Source organism: Dromiciops gliroides, chromosome 1, assembly GCF_019393635.1.
Source record: "Dromiciops gliroides isolate mDroGli1 chromosome 1, mDroGli1.pri, whole genome shotgun sequence".
Lineage (NCBI taxonomy): Eukaryota > Metazoa > Chordata > Mammalia > Microbiotheria > Microbiotheriidae > Dromiciops > Dromiciops gliroides.
This window is the reverse complement of record NC_057861.1, coordinates 428494473-428511469: the sequence shown is the minus strand read 5'-3', so window position 1 is coordinate 428511469 and position 16997 is coordinate 428494473. Positions and strand designations below refer to the sequence as shown.

Sequence of the window (16997 nt, the reverse complement as noted above, 5' to 3'; positions counted from 1 at the left end):
CTTTGGGGATGGTGACAGATGCAGGTCAAGTTCAGAACTATCACAGCTGATGGCATGACTTGTGATGAACAGAGACCCTAATCCAATAGTTGGTGGAAATAGCTTGGTAGAAAATAATCATTTTTTGAACTAATTTATAATTCTTTGTCATTCTCTATTATGAATTCTATAGCTTTGGTTATAAATAATCTATAATTAAATCTTAATGACAAAAACTTCTTAATGAAATGTCACAGTTCACATACTGCTAGTTTATTCATTTCTGTTGCAGTATGAGTATCATGGCAAAGGGTGTGTTGGGTGTTGTTGTATTTCAGTGCAGAAACTGCCTCCTGTTTACTAATAATAAAAATAAGGAAATAGGTGCCATATTTGTGGAAAAGTTTGTTTTTTTTTTTAAAGAGAGCTTCACACTAACCATTTTTCCACTCCTTGTTTTAACTTGGAACAATAGGATTATATTTAATAATAATCTTATATAACAGAGTGTATGGTATTCACAATAAAATTTTTATTTTAAATTGCCCCAAATGACAATTAAATTAAGAACATTTAAATTCAGTAATCCAGTTGCAAAGGAACTAGATCTTTCAAAGTCCAATAAATGTGAAATTAAGAAACCTCTGAAAAATTAACTAGAGTTGTGAGTGGAATGAAACCTACCCTATTTCAAAGCTGTTAGAAAAATTGCTGTTGCATAGGACTAGAACAAAGTCAGTCTACTAGAAAGGGAAGATTCTGTGTACATCCTTTAACGAAAACCATAGGAAACATGGACTAGCAGAAAGTTATTTTCCTTACAGAATAGAATATACATGCAGTACCAACAAAATGCATAAAATTGAACAGCACCGTCTGAAAGCAAACTGTCTCTATCTTGAGAGTTAAATATAAACAGTGGTTAAAAGAACCTCTGTTCCACTAAGGAAATTCATCAAATTCTTATTAAAACTATCAATACAAAGATAGCTTCCTGAATAGTTAATATACACTAGTAAGTTTGTTCCAAATTTTTAAAATTCCAGATGACAGCAGTTTTTCAACCTATAATAATGCAGATTTGAGGATCATAAAATTGCATTGAATCAATTAAATGGAAATAGTGACATTATATGTTAATGCACAAAAAAGTGAAAGATAATAGCTAATTTTACCACAAATTTTTATAACAACTTCCACGGTGTCAAAAAAATAACTTCACACTTAAAAATCATCCTCTGTTTAGAAATCTTTTAAAATAGGAGCTTGACAACATATACACAGGTAGAGAAACAGCTACTAGAAATTAGGACATGGCTCCCTAGCTTACTCAGCTGGTAAAATCAGAATCTCCTTGTGGATAATACTTGTGAGGTGAACAGCTTGCCTGGATAATAAAGACCGATAGAGACCCAATAACATATTTCCCTGTTCCTATATGTTATCAAAGGCAAAGCCTCTAAAACAGCAATCTTACTGGAGAGTCTGATTAACAAATGAGTTAAGATTCTTTTTGGTGAGTGAGCCAAACTATATCAGCTTAAATTCAAAGGTAAATAAGCCTTTCAATTGAAAAGTTGTTTTGAAAAAAAAATTAGAAATTTAGATGGAGAGGAATTTTATGTAGAATTGCTTAAATTCCCAGGGTCTCCCCTTCCTCCCCCTGCCAAAGGTAGGCAGTTGTTTCCCCCTTTCACTTCACCTGGTGTATACACTGGCAACTTGTCCGTGTTACTTGGTAAGTAACCTTCATAGAATATTGGGCCAGAATAGAAAAAAAGACTGAACTTTCTATTTCACTGGTTTAAGACACTCTCAGATGAAAAAAACTACCTCTCCTAACAGGTCAGCAACTTTTCTACAATTTATATAGTATTAGAAATTTGCCTAGAGAGCTTACAAGTTAAGTGATTGGCTCAAGGTCATCCAATCAGCATATGTCACACAGTTCATGAAAGAGAAAAGAAGCAAAACTAACCAGTTAGCACTTAAAAAAAAATCAGAATTGATCAAAGTTAACAGAGGAAAGAAGTTGGAGATTACACGCTAAATAAGGTGGTGGTTTTGTTTTTCAGATTTCTATTCTACTCCTAAATCTGATACTAAGTGTATGACCTTGGACTTTGGAATCCATCTCTAAGGTCCCTTCTAGCTCTATCCTATTCTGTGAAACTGATGCCGACTATAAGAAACAAAATGTCTATACAAAAATATTGTCATCTCATTTTTCTAGACTTTAAAGCAAAAAAAATCCTTTTTTGTATAGGTTTCTGTTTTGACTTGTATCAAAACAAAATTTTTAAAGATCATATCTTGGAAAAGACATATTTGGAAAGATAGTAAAAAGTGAAATTTTAAATTATTTGTGCTACACATTTAAGTAGCATAGTCAAATGTGGCCCCTTAATATTAAAAGCTACCCGAAATGAAAGGCTTCACATCTGCCATGCTTTACCAAGACACTGAATTTTAAAAAAAACAACTATTTTTAGGGAAAATAAATATCAAAGTTTGACTCTAGCCCTTCTATATCTGCAAACTGCCATGAAAATTATAAGCTATTTCCATTTTGAGTTGGACAATGAAAATCAAACATGGCACAAATATACACAATGTTGGGACTGATAACAATTAAGTGGCTCCTGTGAGCAGAATAACACATCCGTGGCTAAACTGCAGTTGCTTCTAGTTGAGGGAGTGCTACATTAAAAAAAAGTGACCCCAAACTAGGGAGACACCCTGGCATATAAAATGTCACTAGCAGAAGACCAAGTCTAGGTGGCAACATCAAAAATGGAACCTAGGTAGAATACTAATAATATTCCCAAAACTAGAGGTACCTGAAAGTAAATAATTGGCAAATACTAACACAATTTCTAGCTTCCCAATGCTAGAAGTGTTAAGTCACACAATTCACTTAAATGCCAGTCAAATAAAGCTAATTCTTAACTATGCATAGGGCAGCTAAGTCAGCAATCCCATGGGCAAGGCTGGCAAAAACTTTAATAAGAGTTTTGAGGATGTGGGATTTCTTCTCCCAATCATCCCAATTAATGTTTTTTATACAAAAGAAAAAAAAAACCACCAGCCTACTCAAATATTAAGTCTCCCTCTTTAGTTCTTGAGTATCCAAAAACATCATGTGACGAGTTAAACATAGACAGTAGAAATCAAGAGAAACTTCTTTTTTTCATGCAACAATTTTTCTGACAAAAAAAGTTGTTTACTGAGAACAGTTCAAAATATAAAAATATACAGCCACTCAAATATATTTTTGCATTAAGCAAAATTCTTAGCATTCTGAATAATAAAATGTTATATTAACTATTTTTCCCCCCAAATCTAATAGGTATTCTACTTCTTTCCAAAAAGACTTTTGGATCCAAAGCATATGATTCTTACTAAAAAAGTGCAAGACTTCCCTTACTCTGGTTCTGGTTAAGAATTACTTCAAGACTGAGCTACATAGAGTCTGGGCAAGACAATGAGGATAGTCCTGTGTTGTTCTAATTCCAATTTAATAAAACTAAATTTCAGAAAATGTAATTTGTTAAAAGCTTTCATTCAGAATATTTTATTTCCATGTCTAGCCCATTCCATAGCATGCAAACCAAAGTCTTAATACTACAGATAAGAATTCAATTTTAATGTCCTCAAAAGGACTAATGAGCAACAAAGCAAAACATTTTTTACACCATTCTATGAATTTTAAATATGGTTACCTCTTTTAAGGTTTCAGAGAGAGAAGTGCTTCCTTAAAACTGGGATAAATCCAAGTGTCTACTTTATATTAACTTCACAGAAGTTCTGTAGCTCCCCTAAAACTACCTACCACATATGGTCAGAGTTATTGGTTTGATACAAAAGTAAAAATTGATCTGATATTTTTAAAAGTATTTCAATATTATTTCCTATTAAAAGAATCTCAAGAATAAAACAGACAAAAATTCACTATATAAGTTCTCAAACCTCAACTGGCTTACTTTTTTTCTCTATGAAAACTACTTTTGAAAACAATGTTGTAAATCCTCATTAATTCAGACAAATCTGGAAAGACCAGACCATTATAATTTTGTTTTCCAGAAGGATGGTTGTGTCTCTTAAGTACATAGAGTAAAACAAAGCTAATCGAAGAAGGACCCTTTGGACACCATGTTAAAAAAACTGAGAATCACAGTCATATTCACTGTTTCACTGAAATCTTATATTAATTTGCTCAGCAAATCTTTTCTGCATAGATAATACAAAAGTAACCTTTAGCTCAACCCACCTGAATGACTGCAAATTCCAAATTAGTGAGCTTTTATGGTATTTCATTTGTGGATAAATAGAAACTGTACCTTTTGAAAAAAAACAATAAAGGAGACCCAGCATGGAATTTTCATTCAGTGCTATTAAACCTTATCAAACATATGCAAAGTAAGAGCACACCACACATTTGTTACTTAATCATGATGCTTGAATTGAATCTGTACCTATGTGAAAATGGCAATGCATTCTGGGTTGGTTCAGCCCTTGGTTCTGAGTTTTGTGTCACTTCATGAGTTCTTTCATCATCTGTCCCATTAATACTTTCTGGTGTTAAAGGAGACTGAAGATCCCCTCCTGCTGATTCCTTTAAAAAGAAAAATTGAACTTTAGTTAAACTTCATGTCATATTAAAAGTATGATGTACAATCATTTATGGTCCATATTTCAACTAAAACTTAAAGATCATATGGAATAAAAATTAAACTTGGAAAGGAATATCTTTACATAAATAAAACAACTCATACAGGAAAGTAACAAAAGTTTTATAAATTTATAAATATTCTGTTTTTAAAAGCAAACAATTTAAATTAATCTTAGAGTTTATCAGTTATCTAAGCAATTACTTGTCCACAACCGAAGATATATGAAGAAAGTAGTAGGAAAAAAATGAAAGCACAAAAGAAAATGAACAAGAGTTGAGGGGGAAAATATTAGAGCCCTGGGAAGGAGAGACAACTCTTGTAGATTCATTGCTTCTCATCTCTGACAAAACCATGAATACAAAGGCAGATTAAAAAAGAAAAATAAAAGAGCTTCAAAAGGAGCTCTCATGGTAATGTTTCTTCATTTTGGCTTTGCCACTCTAGAAATTTCATGCTCTGATCATTTTTCTTCACAAAATTTCCCCGTCTATTTTTTCTGTCTTTAATCAATGTTTGCATAACAATGCAAGTTTAATTAGTCCCTCTGGAAAACACTGAGAATTTCTTTTAAAGTCCAAAGTCTCATAATTATTCTTACTAGGACAGCTTCCATCATGGTCTCAAATTTTAATATTGGAAGCTGGTACAATTTGATAAATCTTGTAAAAGTTACTTAGATGAGGGTCTAGAAAGAATCAGAGGATAAAAAGGTGCATCTAGAAAAAAAGCAGGGATGCATCCCCTCTAGGAGACCTGAACTTATAAAATTCACAGCAAAGAACCAAGAAGTGGTGGCATAAAAGAGAGGAGGGCTACTGTCATTTTTGACCTTCACCAGCTGATTTCTTGGAGCAGGCACCCCTAGACTGTTTGTTATAGCCCTTGAAATACTCTACTTGAATCCTCTTACTCTTTCAATACTCACTAACTGTGAATCTCTGGGCTAAGAAATGTTTTCTCTGCAGCATGTGGAAGAGAACTACGACAAATCTCTGAGCTTAAATGTTTCATGATAAACACAATCACTGCTACTTTAGCGTATGCTCCATTTACAGCAGTTCTGAGCCATCACCCCCATTACCCTGACTGTGATTGGCTTGCTGAAAAGAAGTTAGAAAGCAACTTTTCTCTCTGGCACTGAAAGACACAATCATCCCTTTTCCTAGGATAGGATGAATCAAATTTTAAAAATCTGGATCGACTGGATAACTAGCACCAACAGATAAGTAACAAGCCCAAGTAGGTACAAATTAGTAGGAAAGTCTCTACAAACAAGATAAGTAACAGAACTAAAGGGGAATAACTTGGGTTCTATGATTCCTCCATGCCACTCATGAATTTATCTAGAGGAGTACTGGGACAGGTTAGGAGTAGAGGGAAAAGTGCATCAGTTGTAGATTAAGAGTGTAGGGAGGGGGGGCAGCTAGGTGGCACAGTGGATAGAGCACCGGTCCTGGATTCAGAAGGACCTGAGTTCAAATCCGGCCTCAGACACTTGACACTTACTAGCTGTGTGACCCTGGGCAAGTCACTTAACCCTCATTGCCCCGCAAAAAAAAAAAAAAAAAAAAAGTGTAGGGAGGGGGCAGCTAGGTGGCGCAGTGGATAGAGCACCAGCCCTGGATTCAGGAGTACCTGAGTTCAAATCCGGCCTCAGACACTTGACACTTACTAGCTGTGTGACCCTGGGCAAGTCACTTAATCCCCACTGCCCCGCAAAAAAAAAAAAAAAAAAAAAAAAAGGGAGTGTAGGGAGAGAAGACACAAATGTCTGGGCTCCAGACTCTATCTCTTTCCAACCTCAGGGTAAATGCTACTGTGGCTCCAAGGGGCAGGGAGGTGGGGTAAAGTATTAGGGGCTTGCAGCACAGGTGTAGGGAATGCTAACAATCTTTATTAAGAGTGAAAATTAAAGGATGGGATGAGAAAGGGGAAGATAGAAGACAAAGACAAGGGCTACAAAATTAAACAATCCCACACGTGGTGTTTTAATCCTCCGCTATATGGGGAACTGCCACCCCCCCAACATGCTGCAATCCCAATTAACCACCATACAGCTGCACTCCTGCCTCCTCCCACCCCAGATGGTGTTACCCCACCTGCTGCAATCCCCATGAGCCATGGGGGAGCTGTCATCACCCATGAGCTGAGACTGCAAGATTCTGCCTTACCCAGATAAGCTGGACTAGACCCAATATGGGACTGCAGGACTGAGGAATAATCCAATCCCCCCTCCCCCCAAGATCTCTCTCATTCTTGGCCTATATTTGTCCATGAAGGCAGCATGGGGGCACTGGAAGGAGGGCTGGATTTGGAATCAGAGAACCTGAACTTGAATCTCAGCTGTCACTCCCCCTGTGACTTGAGCAAGTCACTTAACCCCTGGGGCTTAGTTTCCTTCTTTGTAAAATACGGAGGTTTAAACAACAGGGCCTCCAAGGTCCCTTCCAGCTCTAAAATTATGAAAGCAAAGGTTGGATCAAATATAATAGAAATTTAAGATAAAATATCTAAGTCTATATCTATACCTATACCTATATCTATATCTAACTAGACCCTAGAGAGTTAATAGACTGGAGATGAGAAATGAGACATTCTTTTAGACATGGCTAATGGTGAAATCTATTTTTGTTTATTAGGCTTGTTACAATAGAGGGATTTTTTTAAAATTGAGGTGAAAGGTGGAGGGGAAGAGGAGGGTAGTTATAGCGATCCCACTTCCCCCACCCCCAAAAGAAAAGCATCAATGAAGGTTTTTTTTTTTTTTAATGCATTAGAAAAATAGGAAGTTTAAAAGGAGATACAGATAAGCAGGACAGTTTTGGAACTGTGTTCAATTTGTTTTATATCTGACAACAAATGTAAACTATACATAAGAGAGATTTACAGTTCCCTATGTAATCTTGTTTTCCTGTTCCTCTTTGTATATGGAGATGTGCAGGTTAGTATTTTTTTGTCAGGTTCAGAATAATAAAAAAAAAAATTTAAAACCACACCTTCAGTGTTTATGTAGTTTGTTTTGGTTTTATCTTAAATTTGTGTCACTTCTTGGGGAATCTGACCTAGCCCCCAAAGCCCAGGTAATCATATTACGTCACAGCTATAAATGTCAAATGAAATGTAACAAAAATGTATGGTTTTAAAGTGTACATCTCTTAGAATGCAAGGCTCCTATATGCAAACCTAATCATTTTGTAATTAGGATTTCTTAAACTTATTTAGATGCATACAACAATTAAGGATTATAAAAAAAACTTTAGAAAGTGTGGCTACAAACAGATTTAATATAAGAGCTAATGAAAGCAGCAAAAACTGCATTTCTCCACTCACTGCCCTCACTCCATGCCTTCCCCATGGGGAAGGTGGAATTTTCTCAAAGTTAAAAGTGAGTTCATACAAATGTGAAATATGACTTCTTTTAAAGAAGGCATCTGACTATTTCTAGAAAGACTTTTTTTCTAATTCCGTAATCAGGAAAGAAGAGCTAGCCAAAATACAGAAAACATGTTGCAAACATCTAGTCTTGGCAAAAATCTGGTTATATTCACGAGTTTTGGGGCACAGATCATCAGAAAGCCAAAGGCAACAGATGTGACCAGATAATTATTAAAAGAAACAGGATGTGTCATAGATTCACCACAAAACTATACTCAAAACATTTAGAGTTCCTTTCTTTCCCTAATTCCCTACCGAGTGGCTATGGCCAGGAGAGTCTATCCTTTTCATCATCCCAAGTAAAGAGCCACTAAACATATGTTTATCTATACTGATGGTGAAATGAGGGAAAAACAAACCACATTTGAGTAGAGTAATTTAATATTCCGGTTTTGAAAACCTTAAAGGCAGGTGACAGGGAAAGAGGAAATAGAGCAGAGATAGGAATGCATGTACCCAAGCCTACCATGATGTTAAAATATTTCACCACTTTGTCCAGGGCCAGCTTTGCCCTTGCCTAGCCCTTATCCCCAGAGAGAAAGGCAGAATACTGTACTGGAGAGTGGAGATCTCTCACTGGTTCTGATACAGATAATCTTATATCTGAGAATGGCCTCGTACTAAAAGTAGGTACAGTAGGAATCAGATTATGACAAATGGGAAATAAATTTCCCATATTTAATGCCTTTATGGGGTAGCTAGGAGCCTCAGTAGATAGAGTGTTAAACCTAGAGTCAGAAAGAGTGGAATTGAAATCCAGTCTCAGACCCTGGCAAATCATTTAACTGCTGCCTACCTCAGTTTCCTCAACTGTAAAATGGGGACAATAACACCTACCTCCAAGACTGTTGTGAGGATCAAATAACATCTATAAACATAACAATCGTAAAATGCTTTACAAACTTTAAAACACCAAATAAATGTGAGAAATTATTATGGGCCTCAAGTATCAGCATAAAAACTATAAATAGTATGGAAATAAATACTTCAGTAAGTTCCAGAAGTCTAAATAACAACGATCATTTTTGGTTGGGATAAGGTCACCAAATACTGGCCGATTCTTGAAAAGGGAACTTTCAATAGGACAATATCTCTTTTCTCTTTGAGTAAACTCATTTCTAGAATTCTACCATTAGTTTCAAAGTAGGAAAATTTTGATTTCATTGAAAATGAGGTGGGGCAGCTAGGTGGCGCAGTGGATAAAACACCGACCCTGGATTCAGGAGGACCTGAGTTCAAATCTGGCCTCAGACACTTGACACTTACTAGCTGTGTGACCCTGAGCAAGTCACTTAACCCTCATTGCCCCGCAAAAAAAAAAAAAAAGAATAAAAAAAATGGGATGGAGAGCATGAGTTGAGCAAGAAACAACATAGATGAATTATAATAGATGGGGGTGAGGATTTCAGAATTAACTTTCTGAGGCAAGAATTAAAGACTTGTGGGTTATCTTCCCACCAATTCAAGCCTATACACCCCTGGCCAGTAGTGGCAAAAATGGCAGTAAAGTCTTTCTGTAATGGTTTTAACGAGACTTGCATTGTTAGAAACAATGGCTTTTGTAGATTATACAAAACCAAGGACCTAACTTCTTGCAATCATTTTTTCCCAAAAAAAATAAAAAATTTTAGACATTCAATAAATCTGATTTCATGCCTATAAGATTGATATCTCTACTTGAAACCTTACCACGTAGCCTTTCTTCAATAAAATATGCCCTGATTGTTCGAAGGAAGTAGTCCCACCCTGATGGGTTCCCCTTCTGCTTTTTTCACCTCTTCTCTGTTCATAGATAAGCAAAACAGAGTACAAAAAATAAAAGCCATTTGGGGCCAACTAATACAATACAGCAAGGTCATACTTGAATAAAGTACACCCAGCTTCAGAGGAAAACTAACCCACAAATTTATAGAAACTGACCAATTCTTAGTAAAATTAAAAAAATAATAATAACTTTAGACCTAAAAGAGAACTTAAAACTTTTAGTCAAGGCTGCACATTTTTAACAGATGAAGAAAGACATAGAAAAGTGAAGAGGAATGTCCAATATCATGATGGTGCTTAATAATGAGATCCCTCCTCCCCTCCCCCAAACCACCAGCTACAGACTATCTCCTTTTAACATAATTAGAAAACAAGACTGAGGCTGCTCGCATCTAATGAAAAATAATTCATTCGAAAGAGGAATATTAAACAGATAGCACGAATTCTACACCAAGGAAAAAGGGTTTGCTTTTATCATATGTACTAGGAAAATGAAATGAAATAAATGACCAAAGATCTAGAGGGGTTTGTGATTTACATAATGTAGGGAAAACCCACCTTCAGTGAAATCATTGATCAAAATAATGATTATTATACACTAATGAAGGAGGAAAAAAGTCAAATAACTATTTACATGTGACTCTACTTAATCCTAGAAAGGACCTTAGAAATTATATAGCCAATTCCCACATTTTCCAGGAAAGGTAAGAGGCGCACAGGGCCTGTGGCCACTGGATCTGGGCTCAAACAGCCTGGATTTGAACTCCAGCTTTTCTACTTGCTACCTGTATGATCTTTGGACAAACCATTTAATTTCTTTACTGTTTGTTTCCTCACTTGCTAAATGAGGGAGCTGGATTAGATGGCCCTTAAGATCTTTTCCAGTAAATGGGTAACTATGAGAAGTGAGTTGTACAAGGTCATAGTTAGCAAGTGGTAGTGCCTGGTCTAGAACTGAGTAGAACAGAAATTCCTTGAGGGTAGAAATGTTGTGTTTCTGTGTTTCCTCAGAACCTGGAACAATTCCTTGTATACACCATAGGCACTAATAAGTATTCATGGAACTGGCTCTCCTGATTCCTAAAGCCCTACCCAGTCTGGCTTCCATCAATTCTGCCAGATTTATTTCATAATATTCAGTTTCACATCTGCTCTCTGTTCTAGACCCACTTATCACCCATTCCTGGGCTTAGCATTCCATTTTCTGGTTCCCTCAATCCTAAAATGTATTCTTCTCACTTCCCACCTTGGTTTCACTCAACGCTTAGCGCGGGTACCAGCAATCCTCCCAGGCATTACTTTTCTGTGGTGTGTATCCCTCAGTAGAATGTACACTTGTGGGAGGTCAGGGATTGCTTATGTGTTTGTTCTCCTATTTCCCAGCACCTGGGGCTGCTCCTTTTACACAACAGAGATTTAAATGCTAGAGGAACAGCACTTCTACTATAACATTCTTCCTCTAGGTAAAACTTTTCCCCCTAAAGTTCATTTAGAAATGTGATACAGGGCAGCTAGGTGGCACAGTGGATGGAGCACTGGCCCTGGAGTCAGGAGTACCTGAGTTCAAATCCGGCCTCAGACACTTAACACTTACTAGCTGTATGAGCCTGGGCAAGTCACTTAACCCCAATTGCCTCGCCAAAAAAAAGAAAAAAAAAGAAAAAAGAAAGAAAGAAAGAAATGTGATACAAGGCAACTTACTTAAATCTACCCCTTTAATTAAAGGGATCTGACTAGGAATGCTTCATCTTTGCCATAAGTATCAGATCTTTTCAAAACATGCCCATCAAAAGGTAGGGCTTTTTAGGAATATTTAAAGGCATTTCTTGGATCTCCACCAGAATTCTTAGATAGTGCTTCTCACACCAGGTAGAGACTGACTAAGCCTTGGGTGGGGTTAAACCTTGAAGGTTAGATACTACCTTACAGTTGGGCATGGAGTACATTCCTTTAAATATGCTACCTCAGGTCTTTACTGGGCTTGGGGCCTGGGTGGCCAAAAAGCTCTAAGAGTTCAAAATGAAACAGAGCTTAAATTTGAATCTAAAATAGTTTGGTCGCCAGGGTGACAGATGAGCATATCGAGATCAGAACCCTCAAAATGACCATTTTCTTGGTCCCTTCCATGTAAAATAAATGAATAATGGCAAAAATAAAAAATAGAAAGGACAATCAGGGATAGCTTACTTAGTCTCTGAAGTACATTTTCACATAAAAATTTATAAAAGTTTTTTATGAGAAACTATTTGAAAACAGGAAAGCAAAACTAACATTGACTTCTATAATTTTTTGGAAAGACATAATACTCTCTCTGAAACATGCCTCTGAGGCAACTAACAGTTTTAAAGGGATTTCTGCTACTACTTAAGTGTAATGTATGTGAATAGGGATCTGAAAATAAAGTAACGATGAGGGAGGCTTTTTGGATAAGTCAGTACTATAGCAAAATGTAATTCTGGGACATTAGAGACCCTCAGATCATGCCATTATTGAAACTGCTGTGGAATCTGCAAGAGTGAGGCATCCGTTTGCTTGCTGAACTCCAACAATCAGATTAGCTTTAATAAGTCAACCTAAATCAGCCCCCTAGGTTTACAGGGACAAAAACATACAAAAGACAAAAGGGTTTTATGTCAGTAAGGATAGGAAAACAAGAACTCTCCAAGAAAAGTTTGATTTTAAAATGATTCAAAAGTGATCATCACGTTATTCCAACAAACTACACAGAGATCCTGCTAGTGCCTATGGCTTTGAACCAGGGGTCAATCTGAATCAGTCCAAGAACACTGCATTTCAAGTAGAGGAAACATGATTTTTTTAAAAGGGCTCCCTTTCAGGTACTTGCAAAAATTTAAGAATTTAACTTTTGGCATCTGCAAAGAATCACTGAATTAAAGACAATATAAGTGAGGTGGGGGTGATGATAGGAAGGGGTGGGTGTGGTTTCTGCAGTTTTCAATAGATAATTTGGCTAAATCAATGAATTTACCTTATTATAAAATTTTTTCCAGCTGAAAGAGAGTAGATATTATCAACCATTAAAATTATTTAACAGAAAATGTTTAAATTCTGGTAAGACATTTAAATAAGTCATATTCCTTTCAAGAACAGTACTGTAAAGACAAATAACTTTGAAAGACTTAAGAATTCTGATCAATGCAATGACAAACCACAATTTCAGAGGATGAACTAATTAATAATGATCTCCTAACAAAGAAGTGGTGGACTTGGTGTACAGTGAGACACATAATTTTGGACATGGCCAGTGGGAGCATTTGTTTTGCTTAACTATGCATATTTCTTATGAAGTTGGGTTTTTTTCTTCTCAATGGGGAAGACAGGAGATTGGTTAGGGTATAGGGTTCACGGAAGACTAGTACCTCTGGTGGGAGAGCTGTCAAGCTTTCAGAGAATAGGAGATAGGAAGGAGAGAAAATAAATGTCTAATTGAAAGGAAAAAAATTTCAAATATGTGATGCAATTTATATAATACTTTCATATTCTTTTAAATATCAAATCCAAAAAGCCCTAAGGGTTTGGGCATTTGGGATATGCTAACCTTAACTGCTCTTTTATTTTTGACTTTATTCATTTATTTTACATGGAAGGGACCAAGAAAGTGGTCATTTTGAGGGTTCTGATCTTGATATGCTCATCTTTCACCCTGGCTACCAAAATATTTTGGGTTCTAATTTAAGCTGTTTCAATTTGAACTCTTAGTGGTTTTTGGCACCCAAAAAGCTTATTTTAGAAAAAAATTAGCATTGCAGAGAAATGCTTTATTTACCAGACTTCAGCATGTCTTAAAACTATTGTTACCAATAAATTACAATTAGGAAACTATGCTAATGCCAAAAAAAGGTCGTGGGTTTGCTCTTTAAGTAATAAATACTCATGGTGAACTCTGATATTGCAGAGCGTCACAAAGATAACTCTGGGTTCTTCTAGAACTAGTCTTCTAGACTAGCTTTGGCAAGTCCTAAGCTGCAAGGACTTGAAAGATGAACCTGGTAATGGTTATATTAGTGTGGGACTTAACTTCAGAGAAGCTCATCTCCAAGAGAGAAGCTCTCAGGTAATGGATTTTTTGGCCACAGCAGCATGATAATTACTAACTAAGAGTAAAAGGATTATGGTCTAGTCAGGGAAGAGAGGACCCACACTTACAAGATCACAAATACTGAGATTCATTTAATGAACCTACTGTATAGTACTCCAGACCCACTTCAGGAAACTTTATTTGGAGTTCTGATTGACCTTCAAAAGAAAACTGTGATGAAAGAAAGGTAAACAGGCACTGACTCAACTTGCTAGTTGGGAAGAGAAAGTCACTTACTTATCAATGACTCTTATAAAATTATAATCTTTACAATGCATTGCATATTTCTGGGTTTTAAGTAGACAGGATGAAAGTATCTGCTAAATTGATTTTAGGTTTTCCCAATCTACAGAACTAGGATTATATGAAGTAACACAGCCATCGTATACTTAGTTAACTTATTTGGTTTCAGAGTACTTTGCAGACTTTTAAAAATTTGAGTTTTGACATTTAAAAGCTAATTTTAATAAACCAGACCCTTTTAGATCAATAAAGCAGAGAACTATTCTCCACCAATGCATGCAGAATAATAATAATAATTAATAATAATAATAAAAAATTGCCTATTTCCATTTTGAAAATTACCTTGACTTTCTCCATTATTTTTCCTGATTCAAAATGAGCATAAAAGAAACTGCCTGGCACACCATGCCTGACAGAGGAGAAGAAGAACTTGATACCCACCTGAGAGGGCGTACTCGTGAGCTCCATCTTCTCTTGGGATTTCTCCTTTGCTAATCGAGCAGCTTCTTTGAATTCCTGAAACTTTTCTGCAAACTGAAGGTATGAAGAAAACTATATACATTAATCAAACAAAAAGCTATTTCATAAAATGTACTTTGAAAATTTTCTAAATGGATGAGCTTTAGGAGAAAATGTATTGCTTAAATATGTGAAAAAAATCATTTAGGCATCTCATACTAAAATGGTGATAAAATAAAGCATTAGATGATACCCCCAAAACTTACATTAACGTATTACTATGACTTCTATTGGCAGCAAATCTAATAAAGTGTCCCAATATTAAGTGGGGGTAAAAATCAGTAAGAGAAACACTTTATTAATCCAGACAAGCTATCCTTTAAATAGACTTTATTTCGGTAATTGGATTTCGCACAGCAGCTACTCTTGAGAAGTATGATATTTAGAGAATGGTTTAATTTTTATTGCATTCTACATACAGTGAGCTCCTGTACATATGTTACTTTGTTATTTTCATCAATGTATGAATCCTATAGTAATGTTGAAGTCCTTTTCATTTCTTACTAACATTATCAATGGATGCTAGCTAGCTCTGGGAATAGTGTTTTAGTCAACAGCTGCTGCAGTGTCAGCAGAAAGGAAATGAAGCATTCCACAGGGTCTACAGAACTGGCAGCACTTATAAAAGCAAAATAAATGAAATGAAATGAAATGCTAAGTACTGAGAGCACTTAGAAAATTATAAAAAGTGATGGTTAGAAATAAACAGCATCGGGGCAGCTAGGTGGCACAGTGGATGGAGCACTGGCCCTGGAGTCAGGAGTACCTGAGTTCAAATCCAGCCTCAGACACTTAACACTTACTAGCTGTGTGACCCTGGGCAAGTCACTTAACCCCAATCGCCTCACTAAAAAAAAATAATAATAATAATAAAAATAATATTTTTTTAAAAAAGAAATAAACAGCATCTCTTTACTTTTTGAAGGTGGTAACCTATTAGTCTATTCCCATCATCAACGGGAGTTAAATTTGCCAAGAAGATTGACCATAAAAAACAACAACAACAAAAAGGCTTGCCTCAATGAAGGTGGATATGGGGGTAAAAATAAAGGAAATGGAGTTATAGAAAAACCTGACCAAACTTCCTCCTATATTCCTACCCTATTTCCATTTTGGGAAGAAAAAGGGTATTCTATAATAGTTCGACCTGCCCAAAGGGTAAAGAAACACAATAAATGTGCATTTATATATGTGTGTGCATATATATATACACATATACATACATATACACACGGGTATATACAGCTACGGCTAGGTGTGTGCATGTGTGCACACACATGTGTATATGCACATGTGTGTATACACATACATGCTGCAAACTTATGAGGTGTTATTGAAATTTTTATAGAATCTGCAAGAGAGAGGCATCAGTTTGTTTGGTGAACTCCCACATATATTTATATCAACAAAGTTCTCTGCCAGCTCCATAGGAGCAAAGATTATTTCTGACTAGGGATTAAAAGAATTGTATATGTAAACCTAAATATACAAAGTACACAAAATGTATTTGCGTATATATACATATATATGTATATATACACACACCCCTATACATAAAGATATGTACACAAATGTATATGTCTACATATATGTAGGTTGGGTGTGTATATACACACATATTCAGGTAAGGACAGAGATTGCTTTTCTTTTTTTTGTTGTTGTTTTTGTTTTTGTTTTTGTAGGGCAATGAGGGTTAAGTGACTTGCCCAAGGTCACACAGCTAGTAAGTGTCTGAGGCTAGATTTGAACTCAGGTCCTCCTGAATCCAAGGCCAGTGCTTTATCCACTGCGCCACCTAGCCACCCCCGACAGAGACTGCTTTTCATCCCAGGCACTACATACCACTTATAACTTGATTACTCCAGCATTAAAAGTTAAATCTATTTCACTCTAGTCTTTTAAACTGTAGGTGAGAAAACTTAGAAAACTAAACAGGTTCTAAATCAGAAAAAAAAAAGCGAAATAAAAGCAATGTTAAAACAAATGTCCTCTGATGTAATTTGTCAGCATTTTATATGTCTTCCTCATTCCCAATTAGATTTCTTAAAGTAAGTGTTCAAAAAATCACTGTCAACTTCCTATGAACTAACAATATCTTCTTAAGTTTTATTGTCTGATCTTCTGGGGGAAAAACTGAAGTCAAGGTATAAAGTTCAATCAAAATGAGACTAGTTGCTTCATATTAGTATTTTCTTGTGCTGAGAAAGGCAGCCCTATACTTTTCTTTCCACTTCTACCTATAAAAATCACACCCACCCATAGCCCAACTCAAGGGCTGTCATAAA

General features: G+C 35.9%; 1 protein-coding gene across 2 annotated transcripts in view; it reads right to left on the bottom strand.

Moving 5' to 3' along the window:
• HOMER1 (homer scaffold protein 1) overlaps positions 1-16997 on the bottom strand; it is a 175166-nt gene that overhangs the window by 76946 nt on the left and 81223 nt on the right. The window contains exons 4-6 of one of the 2 annotated variants that reach the window (XM_043969733.1): positions 14635-14727; positions 9777-9869; positions 4455-4594 (exon numbers count right to left, since the gene is read on the bottom strand). In XM_043969733.1, the coding sequence (XP_043825668.1) occupies positions 4455-4594; positions 9777-9869; positions 14635-14727 (326 nt within the window). The remainder of the gene's footprint in view (positions 1-4454; positions 4595-9776; positions 9870-14634; positions 14728-16997) is intronic. The other variant, XM_043969742.1, reaches the window with a different exon arrangement.